General features: G+C 50.3%; 1 protein-coding gene across 7 annotated transcripts in view; it reads left to right on the top strand.

Moving 5' to 3' along the window:
• Window positions 1-15669, top strand: part of CRTC1 (CREB regulated transcription coactivator 1) — a 49551-nt gene that overhangs the window by 32494 nt on the left and 1388 nt on the right. Inside the window, exons 7-13 of one of the 7 annotated variants that reach the window (XM_083594574.1) lie at window positions 1508-1551; window positions 2828-3048; window positions 5569-5705; window positions 6346-6603; window positions 9131-9232; window positions 13676-13762; window positions 14183-14378. In XM_083594574.1, the coding sequence (XP_083450700.1) occupies window positions 1508-1551; window positions 2828-3048; window positions 5569-5705; window positions 6346-6603; window positions 9131-9232; window positions 13676-13762; window positions 14183-14378 (1045 nt within the window). The remainder of the gene's footprint in view (window positions 1-1507; window positions 1552-2827; window positions 3049-5568; window positions 5706-6345; window positions 6604-9130; window positions 9233-13675; window positions 13763-14182; window positions 14379-15669) is intronic. The other 6 variants (XM_083594575.1, XM_083594576.1, XM_083594577.1 and 3 more) reach the window with 6 other exon arrangements.

Here is a 15669-nt window from a genome sequence, read left to right on the forward strand (position 1 = left end):
TAAGACGCACCTTTTCCCTTCCAAATCATAGAATCATAGAGTTGGAAGAGACCACAAAGGCCATCGAGTCCAACCCCCTGCCAAGCAGGAAACACCATCAGAGCACTCCTGACATATGGTTGTCAAGCCTCTGCTTAAAGACCTCCAAAGAAGGAGACTCCACCACACTCCTTGGCAGCAAATTCCACTGTCGAACAGCTCTTACTGTCAGGAAGTTCTTCCTAATGTTTAGGTGGAATCTTCTTTCTTGTAGTTTGGATCCATTGCTCCGTGTCCGCTTCTCTGGAGCAGCAGAAAACAACCTTTCTCCCTCCTCTATGTGACATCCTTTTATATATTTGAACATGGCTATCATATCACCCCTTAACCTCCTCTTCTCCAGGCTAAACATGCCCAGCTCCCTTAGCCGTTCCTCATAAGACATCGTTTCCAGGCCTTTGACCATTTTGGTTGCCCTCCTCTGGACACGTTCCAGTTTGTCAGTGTCCTTCTTGAACTGTGGTGCCCAGAACTGGACACAGTACTCCAGGTGAGGTCTGACCAGAGCAGAATACAGTGGCACTATTACTTCCCTTGATCTAGATGCTATACTCCTATTGATGCAGCCCAGAATTGCATTGGCTTTTTTAGCTGCCGCGTCACACTGTTGGCTCATGTCAAGTTTGTGGTCAACCAAGACTCCTAGATCCTTTTCCCATGTACTGCTCTCAAGCCAGGTGTCACCCATCTTGTATTTGTGCCTCTCATTTTTTTTGCCCAAGTGCAATACTTTACATTTCTCCCTGTTAAAATTAATCTTGTTTCTTTTGGCCCAGTTCTCGAATCTGTCAAGGTCGTTTTGAAGTGTGATCCTGTCCTCTGGGGTGGGACAGGATCACACTTCAAAAAATTAAGGGGAAATGTGTGTGCGTCTTATGGAGCGAATGCAGGCTCCTTGGCTTCAGCAATAGCAACGCGAAGCCTCCGAAGCGCAGAGGGAGCGCTCCCTCCACGCTCCAGAGGCTTCGCATTGTTTTTGCTGAAGCCTGGAGAGCGAGAGGGGTTGGTGCGCACCGACTCCTCTTGCTCTCCTGGCTTCGCTTCGCTGGAGAGGCGTTGCACAGCTTTCCCTCTCTGCGCAGTGCCCCTTCAGCGAAGCGGGAGGAGAAATAGAAGGGGCTCTGTTTCTCCTGCCGCTTCGCTGAAGGGGCGCTGCGCAGAGAGGGACAGCTACGCAGCACCCCTTCAGTGAAGCGGGAGGAGAAATGGAAGGGGCAGAGAGGGGGAGAATTTTTTTTCCTTGTTCTTCCCCTCTAAAACAAGGTGCGTCCTATGGCCGGGTGCGTCCTATAGAGCAAAAAATACTGTAATTAAGAGCGTTCAGGGTGGCGATACCTTTTGGCTTCTAAGCCAGAGCTCCTTTTTGTAAACAATGTGTCCTGACAGCTCATGATTAGATTCTGCAGCCTATATAAATGATGCAGAAGAGGAATGACTCCGTTTCTCTCTCTGTCTCTCTCTCTTTCAGACCGGATCCTCAAGGCCTAAATCCTGTGAGGTTCCAGGAATCAAGTACGTGAAAGAATTGGGGTTGTTTGGTTTCTGCATTTGTAGGACACTTTGGCTGGCTTTTTGTAGAAAAAAAGGGTTATATCCCCCGTTGGTCATACTCTGAGCAGACCCACCGTAATTGGTGAACATCCTAGGCTGAATTAAATTCAGAGGGGTCTGCTGTGAGTATAACTTAGTTGGATCCTTCCCCGTCGTCTGTTGTCCCTTCCTCTGGGTGTGCTGGGAAGAGTCATGTCCAATCATGGTGTTGGAAGGGACCCCAAGGGTCATCTAGCCTAACCCCCTGCAAGGCAGGAATCTCAGCTAAAGCATCCCAGATGGATGACCATCCAGCCTCTGCTGAAAAACCTCCAAGGAAGGAGAGTCCGCCACTTTCCAAGAGAGTCTGCCCTACTGTCCATCAGAAAGCTCTTTCTAATGTTTAATCCAGGGGTAGGCAACCTAAGGCCCGTGGGCCGGATGCGGCCCAATCGCCTTCTAAATCCGGCCCACGGGCGGTCCAGGAATCCGTGTGTTTTTACATGAGTAGAATGTGTGCTTTTATTTAAAATACATCTCTGGGTTATTTGTGGGGCCCAGGAATTCATTCATTTCCCCAAAAAAATATGATCCGGCCCCCCACAAGGTCTGAGGGACGGTGAACCGGCCCATGGCTGAAAAAGGTTGCTGACTCCTGGTTTAATTGGAATCTCCTCTTTCTTGTAACTTGAAGCCATTGGTTGGGTCCCTACCCTCCGGAGCAGGAGAAAACAAGCTGGCTCCGTCTTCCATGTGACAACCCTTTAGATTTTGATAGATGGCTGTTGTATCTCCCATGTAACTGACAACAAAGACAGTGTCATTGCTTTAGCAACTCTAGGAAATAGGTACAGTGGTATCTCCGGTTGTGGACAGGATCTGTTCTGGTGCTCCAGTCGGATCCCAAGGTTTCCGCAACTGGAGGGACTGCTTCTGTGCATGGGCACGGCGTGGTAAAGCGCTTCTGTGCATGCGCACACGGCGAAACCCCCCAAAATACTTCCAGGTTTCCCACATTCACATCCTGAAGGATATGCAACCGGAGGTGTGCATATCCAGAGGTACCACTGTAGCTGCAACTCATTGGGGAGTCCCAAGAACAATGGGAGGCAAGGCTTAGTTGAGACATCATGGGAAAGCCTAACTGTGGTGTGGCACGGTGCTTGAACTGAGATAACTATGTGGTCTTGGGGTATTTTTGTCTGTCAAATGGTTCAGTTTTCTTCCCCCCCCCCTCCCGGTTTCTTCTTGAGCACAGCATCTTTCCGTCAGCTGACCAGGAAAACACTACCACACTTATCCCCGCCACTCACAACACGGGTGGCTCCCTGCCGGACCTGACAAACATCCACTTCCCCTCTCCTCTCCCGACGCCGCTGGACCCAGAAGAATCCCCTTTCCCGTCCCTCAGCAGTTCCAACAGCACTGGGAACCTTGCGGCCAACTTGACGCATATGGGCATCAGCACAGCCAATCAGGGTAAGGGGTGTTGCGGCTGCAGCTGCCCAGAATGACAGTGTGACTTCACTTCCTGTCTTGCAATGTCACTTCCTGTCTAAGCTTGCTGTTCACTGTTGCAAACCTCCTTTGTCTAGTTTGTTGTTCTGGGTGGAGGGAGATCTGAAAACCAAACCCTGTCTTTGTGAAGTAATTCCATTTTACAGATAGCCAAGCGGATCAGGCAATGGGGAGTGGCAGTTAGCAGGCGGAGGCCCACAGAATCATAGAGTTGGAAGGGACCTAGGGGGTCATCTAGTCCAACCCCCTTGGACAATATTGGGCAGAGCCTTCTTCCTCTGAGGGTAGCAGAGCATCGGATACCTCCAAAATACAGTGGTTTAATTTTCTAAGACAACTTTCAGCCCCCTTTTTGGCTGTGCCTCTTATACCCATTTTGCAAATCGCTGTTTAAAAGTTCAGTTTCTTTCTCCTTGTCCCCTCGTCACGGCAAACCTACAAAACCCAAACTTTTGGGTTAGAGGGAAGAGAGCCCCTGAGCTCCTTAGAAAGATGGTGATTATGATGATTTGTTTCTTACATTTATATACCACCCTTAATCCAAAGATCCCAGGGAGGTTCACAACAGAAAAATAACAAAACAAGAATACAGATCATGCACATGTGGTCGAAACCAAGAATCAAAAAGAAAAAGAAGAACAGGAGAGAAGCAGTGAGGGAAGGGGGAGAAGACTGGCAAAGCCCACATGGCGTGCATATCATGCAAACAGCTCTGAGGAGGGGGCCCAAATCTCTTGGCAAAAGTAGCTTTTTCATACTTCAAGATAGGAAAGGCCCTTCAACCAGTCAGCTATTGGAGGAGTTGGCTAGTCCTTCCAAAACCACCACCACTAATAATAATAATAATACCCTGCCCATCCAGCTGGGTCTCCCCAGCCAGTCTGGGCGGCTCCCAATAGAGGACTAAAAACTAAATAAAACTTCAAACGTTAAAAACTTCCCTAAACAGGACTGCCTTCAGGTGTCTTCTAAAAGTCAGATAGTTCTTTATTTCCTTGACATCTGGTGGGAGGACATTCCACAGGGCGGGCGCCACTTCCGAGAAGGCCCTCTGACTGGTTCCCTGTAGCTTTGCTTCTCGCAGGGAGGGAACCGCCAGAAGGTCCTCGGAGATGGACCTCAGTGTCCGGGCAGAACAAAGGGGGTGGAGACGCTCCTTCAGGTATACTGGGCTGAGGCCGTTTAGGGCTTTAAAGGTCAGTACCAACACTTTGAATTGTGCTTGGAAACATACTGGGAGCCACTAATGCATGCAGGTTCAAGGACGTTAGGATATAACATAGTTACAGATAGGTAGCCGTGTTGGTCTGCTATAGTCAAAACAAAAAAACATTTTTCCTTCCAGTAGCACCTTAAAGACCAACTAAGTTAGTTCTTGGTATGAGCTTTCGTGTGCATGCACACTTCTTCAGATACCTTCTTCAGTTATCTGAAGAAGTGTGCATGCACACGAAAGCTCATACCAAGAACTAACTTAGTTGGTCTTTAAGGTGCTACTGGAAGGAAAAAAATTTTTTTGTTTAGGATATAACATAGGATGGATACCCTGTAGATCATCTCAGAATGCATAGGATGCCCTGTCTACACCTGGCACGTTCACCCTGCAGCAGGATGGAAATGAAGCTGCAGCCTCCGATGTAACCTGACTTAGCCCCTCTCCCGCTGCCCAGGGGGTCATCTTGTTTGGGAGTTGAGTTTATTAGGTTGCCAGGACAGCTGAGCATGGTAATAGTTCTCAGGGAGATCGTAGAGTTGTTGCTGGTCATTGCAGACCAGGCCTGGGGGAACCTGCTGCCCTCTAGAAGTCGTTGGACTCAGTTCCAGTTGACGTGGACGGTAGCCAAGAGTGATGGGAGTTTCAGTCTTAGAATATCTGTCACTGTAGGCAATTCTGAAGAAGCTGCCTTATGCAGAGCCCATAGAATCGTAGAATGTTAGGAGCTGGAAGGGACCCCCAAGCGCCATGCAGCCCAACTTCCTGCAATGCAGAAATCGCAGCTGAAGAACCCCTGACGGAGGGCCAGCCAAACCTCCAATAACAGAGAGTCCACCGCCTTCCGAGGGAGTCCAGATTGTGTATTTTGAAGCGTGTTCATTTAGTTTACAGTTCCATTCCTCCTTTGTGGGTATAGTTTGTGATTTCCACCTAGCAGCAATCACTATTCTAGCAGCTGTACTTGCATATAGAAAAATTCTCCCCCCCCCCCACCCCGTGGTATCTCTTCATCTATCAGTCCAAGGAGATATGTGTCTGGTTTCTTTGTTATTGATATTTTCAACATCTTCTTTAGTTCTTCATGTACTACTATCCAAAATTTCTTAATTTCCTCACACCTCCACCACATATGAAATCCAACCTATGTTGGAGATGTGGTGGAGAAATAAGCGGGTTCAGGGTTAGCCTTGCCAGAACTACCCTTTGGCATGGGAACGAGTGACGGGAAGAGCCCGTGTGCTGACGTTTCCCTCCGTTTGCCACAGGGATGACGACGACGCAGGCCTCTTCCCAGCAGCACCGACAGCCACCCACCGGCCCCCTTTCGCTGAACGCAGACTCCAGGAGAAACCAGCCCCAGCAGGTCTCCCCCACGCTCTCGCCTCTGTCGCCAATCACTCAGGTACGCAAGGGATGCGAGGGGGGGTCGCTTTTACTGGGAGCATGCTGTGGGGTAGGCGGACGAGGCTTGGGTCTGGGGTTTCCATGATCCAGTGCTAGTTTTGACGGAAACGCTGGCGCTGAAGAGGGGTGGCAGAAAAGATCTGATGTTGTTCTGCGTTACTGGTGCCAGCAAACTTTGTGGCAGAGTGGGGATTTGAACCCTGGTCTCTCTGGTCCCAGTCCAACACTCCAACCAGTGCACCACTACTGGCTGTCTCATATCCCAGCTCTTGATATTCTAGCCTTAGAATCATTGAATTATAGAATGGGAAGAAACCCGAGAATCATCTAGACCAACCCTCTGCAATGCAGGAATCTTTTGCCCAACGTGGGATTCCAGCCCATGACCCTGAGATTAAGATTCTCAAAGTTTATTAAGAGACCTCTGGGCACTTTGGAACATTTTAAACATATAAGCACACATACGTTTGAGCATCACTTATTTCTGCCAGATGCTGGCTGTTTCCACAGACCACTGGTAGGGACCCCTGCTCTCGGACTGGGTCATCTGAAGGAGAGCGCCCTGGCCTCCCTGCCTGCCCTGTGACCCAGGGGAGGCTGTTCCTCACTGCCCTCTCCTGCCCTGTCCCCCTCCCCAGGCCGTGGCAATGGACGCCCTCTCCCTGGAGCAGCAGCTCCCGCCCTACCCCTTCTTTACCCAGACGAGCGCCCAGCAGCAGCAGCAGCAGCAGACCCAGGTCGCCAGCGCTCTCCCGCCCAATGCCTCCCTGATGCAGACGTCCGGCCTGCAGCGAGGGGTGCAGCTGCCCCCGCTCTCCGTCACCGTCCCTTCCACAATCCCACAGTCTCCGCCGGGAAGCCAGACCCAGACCTCCATGGGGATAGACATCAGTTCGGTAAGCTGGACTGGGGAACGGCTGGGCGGGCAAGGTAGGGAGCCCTGGGGGGTGTGGGTCTAGGTCTGGGCGGGTGTGCACGCGGAGGACTTGCAAGATCTCCTGGGTCATGCAGGAACAGGGCAGCGAGAAGTTGGTGCACAACCACCTTTGCAGAAGTGTTGGTCTGCCATCTACATCGCAGGTGTTTGACTGCTTCTCTGTAGACAAAGCAGATGGCTTCCAAACCCAGTTTGGCAGTCACTGCTCCTGCTCCCGGTCGCCTCTGGGAAATGAGTCGCTACAGAGATTTCTCCAAAGGGTGCATGTTAGGAGAAAGGACTGCAATTTCAAGGGGCCTGTGTTGGGCGTTCCTAAGCAGGCTTTTAGGTAACAGCTTCAAGGCAGAGGACAGGCCTGCCTCCCAAGTCCGGCCGTGCGCTCTGTCGTTCTGCTCAGGGTGACTTTTGGGCAGCCCTTGAGAGCTGCCAGCACCCGTATATTTCCTTGTCTTGGCAAAAGGAAATGGGCATGCTGGCTTCTCGGGACATCAGCCTGAGTGGATTATCAGTATGTACAGGAAACCGTCATGCCCTCTACCCCAGGCTTTTGGCTTGATCAAAGGCAGCTTCTCCTGGGGAGCCTCCCACCCCAACCTCTGCCAGCACCGGGCCCTCTCACTGATCTGGCATCCTACAGTTGTGCTAGCTGGGAGGGTGGGGTGGTTTGGGGAGTCGCTGCGCAGTGAATGACAAAGGCTGGGTTTAGTTCCTGGCTTTGAGCCTCAGGGTCCTCAGTGGATGGAGGTGTCTCACCTGCCTCACCTGAGCTTCCCACTGACCATAGAGGATGCAGGAGCAGCTTTGCTAAGGCTTGAGCTTGCAGCCTTCCCCTTCTGCCCCTTTCTGTCTTCCCCAAACTCCCCTTCACGCGTTGGGAGTGGTTGGCGGAAGCGTTCTCTCTTTTTAGTGTTACGAAGCAGAGCTTGTGTATGTGTGGCTTTTCTTTCTTCTTTAAAGGCAGGGGGCCAGAAAATTCTGCAGCCTTTCTAAACGATGCCAACTTCTTGACACCCTGCTTCTGAATTGGCTAGGGGTCCTCCCTAGCCCTGACCCTCAGGCCTGGGGTTCTAATTCACAGGACGAGAGAGTTGCTCGGATCCTGCTTGCAGGTTTCGCTTGGGGACATCTGGTTGGCCACTGTGAGAACAGGACGCTGGACTAGATGGGTGACTGGCCTGATCTGGCAGGCTCTTCTTAGGTTCACACACTGTTCCAAGCAACCCTTTGCACCAACGAGGTCTGTGTGTTTAACGTTTGACACTGAGGTTCCCAGGAAGTCCGAAATCGCACACACACCCTGTCCTTTTTCTCCTGGGATTTCAGTGCATGCATCCACACCCAGCAACGTCGTCGTTATTATTACTATTACTATTATTATTACATCCCCTGGACAAGTCGGGGGGGCGGGGCGGGGGAGAAGCACCTTGCTGCAAGACAGGAGTGGAGAGTTCACTGAGCACAGATCTCCCCAATTCTAGATGCAGGTGTGAGAAAGCGAAAGAAGGGGCTGTGTTCTCCGGAGTGGGCTGAGCCAGGTGCAAAAGCAGTGTGCCAGCCTTAAGCGGGATCCGTGGAGGAGAGGACTTACTGATGGCTACTAGCCATGCTGGCAGAGTTCCCCCTCCACAGTCGGAGGCAGCCAAGCTGCTGAATCCATGTTGCTGGAAACCGCAGGAGGGGAGACCTGGTTCTCAGACCTTGTTTGAGGATCAGGCCAATGGCCTGATTCAACAGGCTGCTCTTAGATGCTCAGTAGATGGGGGGTGGCGGTGAAATTAAGCCCTGCATAGATAAATGTATGCATATTTATTTCAATGTAAATGCATAGAACTACCTGTGGCTGGGAGAAACTACAGGAGGGGAAGGTGGTCTTGTGCTCAGGTCCGGCTTGCGGGATCAGGACAAAGAGGGCCCACTTAGCCCAGCTAAGCCCAGATGCCCCCATGGGAAACCAGCAAGCATGACCTGAGCAGAATGGCAACTCTCCCCACCCCACCTCACCCGACACGGTGGCTTCTGGTCGGCCCCTGTGAGGACAGGAGGCAAGGCTAGATCAGCTTTTGGCCTGACCAGCGGCAGCGCTCTTCTTACGTCCATGCGGGTCCTTTCCCTCCAGGAGTTTTGGGGGAAGCCTGACTAGGAAAGGGATGTTTAAAAAACCATCTGTGTCTCCTCACTGCCTTTCCTGTCATTCTAAGGAGCAGAGGCATTTGGAATATAGCGTATGGTTCCTGGCTGCACCTTGCTCTCCAGGAAGCCGGGAGGAAGTCCAGAAATGATTGTACCCCCCACTTTTTTCTGTCCATGATCTCTTGGGGCATTGTTTAACCGGTACTAGCTGACTCCCTGGGTGTTCATACAAGGGCTTTTCTTCCCTCCCATCTCTCTTCTATCTTTCTCTCCACGAAAGAACCCTGTGATTTCATCTGCCTTCTCTCCTTCCCCCCTACCCTATTCTCTTTCTCTAACTCTATGTCCTTCTGTAGGGTTCACTCCAGCAGTACCGCAACAATGCTGGCTCCCCGGCCAACCAGTCTCCCACCTCTCCTGTCTCCAATCAAGCTTTCTCTCCTGGCAGCTCCCCTCAAGTAAGGGACTGACTGCATCTCTGTTTGTGTGTGCGTTCTCTCTCTCTCTCTCTCTCTCTCTCTCTCTCTCTCTCTCTCTCTCTCTCCAGGCCTTTCGCTTCCATGCTTCTCAGTGGGTCCGTCTTATTTTCTCTCTCTTCCCACTCCCTCTTAATGTCACATTGTCCAATTTTTAAATATATATCTTTATTGGATTTCTATACCACCCTTCGTCTGAGGATCCCTGGGCGGTTTATGATAAAAAACGCAAATACACATAGTAACAGACAAAAACAATACCCCCATCACTTCCAGCTATGTCTAGATGAGTGCTTTAAATAAGGCGTAAAAATAGGGTTTGCCCTGGAACTATACAGTGCTGGTAGATTCATACTGCTTCAGCTATCACATAGGTTTTTCTAAATGTGCAGACTGTTTTGATAATCCAAGAGGTTTTTCGCCTTAAAGCATACACATGGGTTTGAAATGACATGAGTTGAAGGTGGCAACTTTCTGCTGTTAAGTTGTAAACAAAACACTTCAGAGTACAAGGTGCAGCTTCTGGTTTTCTTCAGTATTGTCCAGCACTGTTTTCTGCACTAAGTACGAATCTTACTCAGCTTCTCAGTGTTCACTGGAAGCGATATTGTATAATAACTATTAATATTATTAGTGCCACGAATTTCCTGCGCTTTGTCCTACATTAAACACACAGAGACCTACTTTTGAGTAGACATGTATACAGATGTTTTGGACTAAAACTCCCAGCTGCCCCGTGATGGCTGGGCTGGAGAGTGCAGGTTCTTTAAAAGACCCCCCCCCCAAATAAGCATGTTTGCTAGGTTTAAAACAGGCCAAGTAACAAAAAGAGGGGAAAGAATCTCCAGCCCACAGAGGTCTTAATCCATCACACACAGTCCGAGTTCCAAAAGTGAGTTTCAGAAATCCATAGGAGGAAGAGGGCTAGTTAAAAAATGTATTGAAAGACCAAAAGAAGAATCAAATTGTGGGACTTAAGTGTGCGTATAAATCATCATCATCAAACCTTTATTGCATTAGCATACAGCCATAGCAGGATAAGACAAAAATGCTAGAGAGAAGCAACCTAACAAGATTCAAACGATATTACTGGCATTGTGACATTTAAATTACCCTAAAACAATAATGTAAAAATTTAGTTGCCAGCGCCAGGAATCTAAAATGCAGATGTATATAAAACATATAATGGCCCCAAAATAGGCTTGGCACATTAGGTTAAAAAGGTAATACAAAGAATTAAAACTGGTCCAGGTCTGGGACACACTACCCAGTCAGTGTAGCCCTGAGTTTCAAAGCCTGCACTATAAAGATTGCCACCCCACGTGAAATTTGGGGATTTGCGTCCACAAGAAGCGATTTCAAACAGTCTTCCTTAGATGTGATGGTGGGCGGGATCAAGAGGAGGAGCTTAGTTCTTATTAGCTCATAAATAGGGCAGTAGAAAAAGAAATGTATGAAGTCCTCTACTTCATTCATTGTGCATGGACATAGACGCTAAGTAATGGGGGTCTTAAAGTAAATCCCCTGCAAGAAGGCCGTGGGTATAGAAGTGTGCGTATAAAGACTTTGTTGTCCCACTGGTACCTTGGAAGATAAAACAGACCCAAATGGCAAATAGTGGGTTTGGAGGCCTGCTAACACTCCCGGAACAAGTCGGCTAAGTCAGCGCACAGCAAAGACCCGCCCTAGGCATCATCTTAATTGCCCACACAGCTGACGGCAGCTGGAGCACATGAAACCTTTTAGTACTTTCATATTCAGGGAAAGCAAAGCACCGCTCGTTCCCAGCTCTCATCCCACAACGTGGGAGCAGTTAAAACAATCAGCAGCAGTTAGAAAGGGTTTTAAAAGGGTGAAGCAGCGCAGAGCGGGAGACCTCAGGCAGTCTTGGGTGCTGCTGCTTCTTGGTGGGAAAATCAGGGGTGGCCAACCTTTCACGCCCTCCATTGTAGAGTTGGAAGGGACCCTGAGGGTCTTCTAGTGCAACCCCCACAATGCAGGAATCGCAACCAAAGCATCCGTGATAGAGGGGTCATCCAACCTCTGCATAAAACCTCCAAGGAAGGAGAACAAGAAGAACCGTCAAGCAGCTCTCACTGTCAAAGTTCTTCCTGATGTTGAGTCCGAACCTCCTTTCTTGTAACTTGAAGCCATCAGTGCAACTTCTGCGTGGAGAAAATCAGGGAAGGCCAAGCTCCCGCCCTCCAGAAGTTCCTGGACTACAGTTCCCATCATCCCCTATAGGCAACAGCAAGGGGAGGTGGGAGTTGAGGTCCAGCAGCGCCTTGGAGGGCCACCGCCTTTCCTCCATCCCTACGTTAAATTTTATGTACGGGTCTGACCACTTGATTCGATAGCCTTGTAAATAAACCGGGGTCGTGTCCAAGCAAGTTTTCCTCTGAGCCCGACCTACGGAAATCGGTATACCCAAGCGAGTCATGCCCATTTGATTTCCCCAGGTCTGCTCTGAGGACGACTGAACGCTGGCTACAGCCCTTGGTTGTTACAGAGGGGAGGAGTAGACTGAGCACCGACACGTAGCCACCTTAGCTATGTGGGGCCTCCCTGCTCAGGCACACTCTACCTCTGAATGCCGCCTGCTGCTGGTGTGGTGGAGAGAGCACCAGCAGCTGTCGGCCGTCATAGCAAAACGGAACCCTTGTTCGCTGCCACCAAACACCAGGTGGTGGCGACAGGGGGCTGCTGCCATTTCCTTCCTGCCAGGTTTAGGGAGCATCTGCGGAAAGGAGGGTGCCAGGCCATGTGGCCTCGTCCCCCTCTCTCCGCCTTCCTCGATTCAGAAGGCCGAGAAAACTTGGAGCACAGTTTGCAGGGGTCAGGTTCATGCAGGAAGAACAAAGCTGTGAGCCAGCCTTATGAGGAAAGGTTCCAGTGTGTGCATTTGTCTTTTTTTTCAGTTTAGAGAAAAGACGAGCAACAGGCGATGGGATAGAAGCCTATACAAAACTAGAAAGTGGGCGGAGAAAACATTTTTCTCCCTCACACAAGGTGCTGGACCTCATGGGCATTCAGGAGAACTCCTGGCCTTCCTTGCTGCAGCGCTCAGCCATTCAGTTAACGAAAGCTAGCAAGCCCCTCTCCCTCTTCCGTTCTGCAGAGAGAGCCTTTGGCTTCCGCAGCCAGTGGAAGAGGCCAGGTCTTGGATCCCAAAGTGCTGAAGCGATGAAAAAAAGCCCTTCCCATTTAATCACGTCTCCTCCACCCCCCACCTCCCCGGTCTCTGCTGGCAAAGTTATTAAAAACAGTGCAGTTAAGGATCCTCAAGGGGAGCAATTTTTTTATTAAAAAAATGCATCTGTATCACTTTGCACTGCTGCACAGTTGTAAAATGAGAGTGGTTTCTCATAGACCCGCTGGTGGGGAGGAGGTGGTCGGATTATAATAGCCCAGCAGAGAAAGGTTAGGGCAGAGGGATTCCTGAATTTAGGTCGATAGTGGGGAAGGAGGCTCGCTCACTGCTGCCCATCTCGGCTGTTTTTTAAACACAGGAGCAGGCTTGCAGAATCAACTTGGTTGGATTTTGGGGGGGCAAAAAAACCTCTTTATGTCTTTCCTACTTTATAAGAGACCTTGTGAGACCGGGATTCTAGAAGGCAGGGTAAAAGGAACTCGAAAGATTTGCTTTGCTTTGTCTTCTTCATTTTGAAGCAGTTGGGGGAATTGTAGCATTTGGGAGCTTCTCCATCAGGCTTTGCCAAGCTGATCTAATCTGTGCATGACTAGCGTTGGATGGAAATAGTAATAACAGCCGTAGGAGTAGGAGTACAAATAAAAATATTATTGGGCCACAACCAAGCGAATCTCATCAGCGTCTGATGAGTGTTGGATACAACGAGTCATAAGCGCAGTGGTAGTAGGAATAAAAATCTTTTTGTCGTTCCAAGCAAACTTCCTAACCAAAGGAGGAGGGGGGCATCTTAGTTGCTGCTGTTTTGGGTAGCACAGCCCCTTATCCTCCCCATTGGTCCACTGGCATGCGGTCATGTTGGTCGGGACAGTTTGCAAACTATCTCATCCATCAGAGCCTTTCTACCCCTCTCCCACCCTCTGGGGCAGACATGCTTCTTCAAACCATGCGCGACCCATTCACTTTTGTCCCCTCTCCCCCTTTCCGGCCTGTGTGTTTCTGGCATGGTGGTGACAGCGGCATAGGCCTCACCTAAGGTGAAAACCAGGTTACTGTGCCCCCCCCAAGTCCCATCTCCTCCTCTAGAGCTCTGCTCTGCTCTTGAATTCATCATTCTGGGACTGATTGGTAGTTAGCCAGTGGGGTTGGGATTTCACCATGCAGCCTTCAATTCAGCATCCTCAAGGGCGGTCTTGGCAGACTGTCTGCTGCCCCCACTCTGGATTTCAGCAAAGGGCTCTTCTCTGCACTGATTCACCTCCTCCTCCTTCTTGCAGCAAACATCTATCCTGGGGAGCGTCTTCGGGGATTCCTGTTACGACCAGCAGATGACGGCCAGGCAGGCAAACGCTTTATCTCATCAGGTGAGAGCGCTTTCTGTGACTCCCAAGCACCCCTTGACTGGAGGTTCAAATGGGATTGGTGGTTTCGACTCTTCACCACCCAGAGAAGTTTGGTTCATCGGGCGGCCAGATAAAATATTTGTTAAATTTGTATGCCGCCCTTCGTCCGTAGATCTGGGGGTGGTTCGCAGCGTCAAAATGCTAAATCACAATTTTAGCCATGGTTGCAAAGTGGAACGTAGAATCATAGGATTGTAGACTTGGAGGAAGGGTCCCCACGGGTCATCTAGCTCAGCCCATGGTTCAGAGCAGTATGCCCTTGGGATGATGATGATGATGATGTATAACTTGTACCCCCACCCATCTGACTGGTGGGTTATGAACCCAGCCGGCTTTTCAGCCCAGCCCAGCAAGGCTCTTTTATTAAGTTCTTACCTCCAGGATTCCTTCCTCCAGCTTGAGCAGTTCAACATGATTGAGAATGCCATCAGCTCCAACAGCCTCTACAGCCCCTGCTCCACCCTCAATTACTCCCAGGCGGCCATGATGGGCCTCACCGGAAGCCACGGGAGCCTCCAGGACGCCCAGCAGCTCAGCTACGCCAGCCACGGGAACATCCCAAACATCATCCTCACAGGTGGGTCCGTGGTTTGGCGCCTGGGGGGTGGGACTGGCTGCGCATCGCCACCCTTTGGACCTTTGCAGCTGCTGAATTTCTGAACAGCAGCAGCTGGTAGGGCAGAAGGCAAGGGAGCCCAACAGCAGGTGGCACTGCGGCCGGCGAGAGACAGAGCCAACAAATTATAGTTTTCTCCTCCTCCCTGCTGATTTCCTCCTACAAGGAGCAATCGATCAACCAGTCTTTATGGCAGTCAAAGACCAGCTGGCGAAAAGAACGATAAAAACAGGTATAACTGCTTCAGCACCAAGGGGCAGAAGAAGTAGGCAGAGTTGAGAATTTCATGTGTGCTTATTTGCACTGAAAGCAACACTCAGTCAGCAAAAGTATGTGAGACAGAGTTTAAAACTGGTATTTGTTCACTGACCATCATTGTCACCATGGCCTGGCCTGGCCTTGTTGCCATAAAACAGAATTTTATGACAGGCCTGGTGACCTCCAAGTCTTGGATTTTACAAGGGGAGACAGTGAGAATCAGGAGGAGGAGGCTGGCTGGCAGGGCCACCCTCCAGACTGGTTGCAGGTCAGAAGGCGGGCAGACAGAGGCTGGTGGGGCAGTGCCCATTATGCCCTCGCAGAGCAGACTCCATTGTTTCTGGGCCAGACAGACCACAGGTCAGCAAACTTTTCCAGCATTCCACTGTCCCTCAGAACTTGTGGGGGGGCCGGACTATTTTTTTTTTAATGAATTCCTATGCCCCACAAAAAACCCAGAGATGCATTTTAAATAAAAGCACACATTCTACTCATGTAAAAACACCAAGCAGGCCCCACAAATAACCCAGAGATGCATTTTAAATAAAAGGACACATTCTTCTCATGTAAAAACACGCTGATTCCCGGACTGTCCGCGGGCCGGATTGAGAAGGCGATTGGGCTGCATCTGGCCCCTGGGCTTTAGGTTGCCTACCCATGGTGTAAACAGTACTGAGCTACATGGACTCAAGGGTCGGACTCAGCACAAGGCGAATTCCTGCATTTTCCTTGTTCGGAAAACCATGAGGACTAGAACATAGTTTTTCTAGGAAGAGCTGCAGCTTAGCTCCAGGGCTTCACATGCAGATTTCCCCAGGTGCAATCCCCTGCAGCATCTTTGGGTCGGGCTGGGAGTGTCCCCCACCCTGGGTCTGACTGTCTGAACAGCTTCGTGTGTTGCCAAAGTCTGAAGTTAGCTCCTGGGTTGCCCCAAGGAGTGGGTCAGGTGGAAGAGGAACGGAGGCTGATCCTAACCAAAGGTCTGTCTGTCTTT

This window comes from Podarcis filfolensis, assembly GCF_964270895.1.
Source record: "Podarcis filfolensis genome assembly, chromosome: 18".
Taxonomy (NCBI): domain Eukaryota; kingdom Metazoa; phylum Chordata; class Lepidosauria; order Squamata; family Lacertidae; genus Podarcis; species Podarcis filfolensis.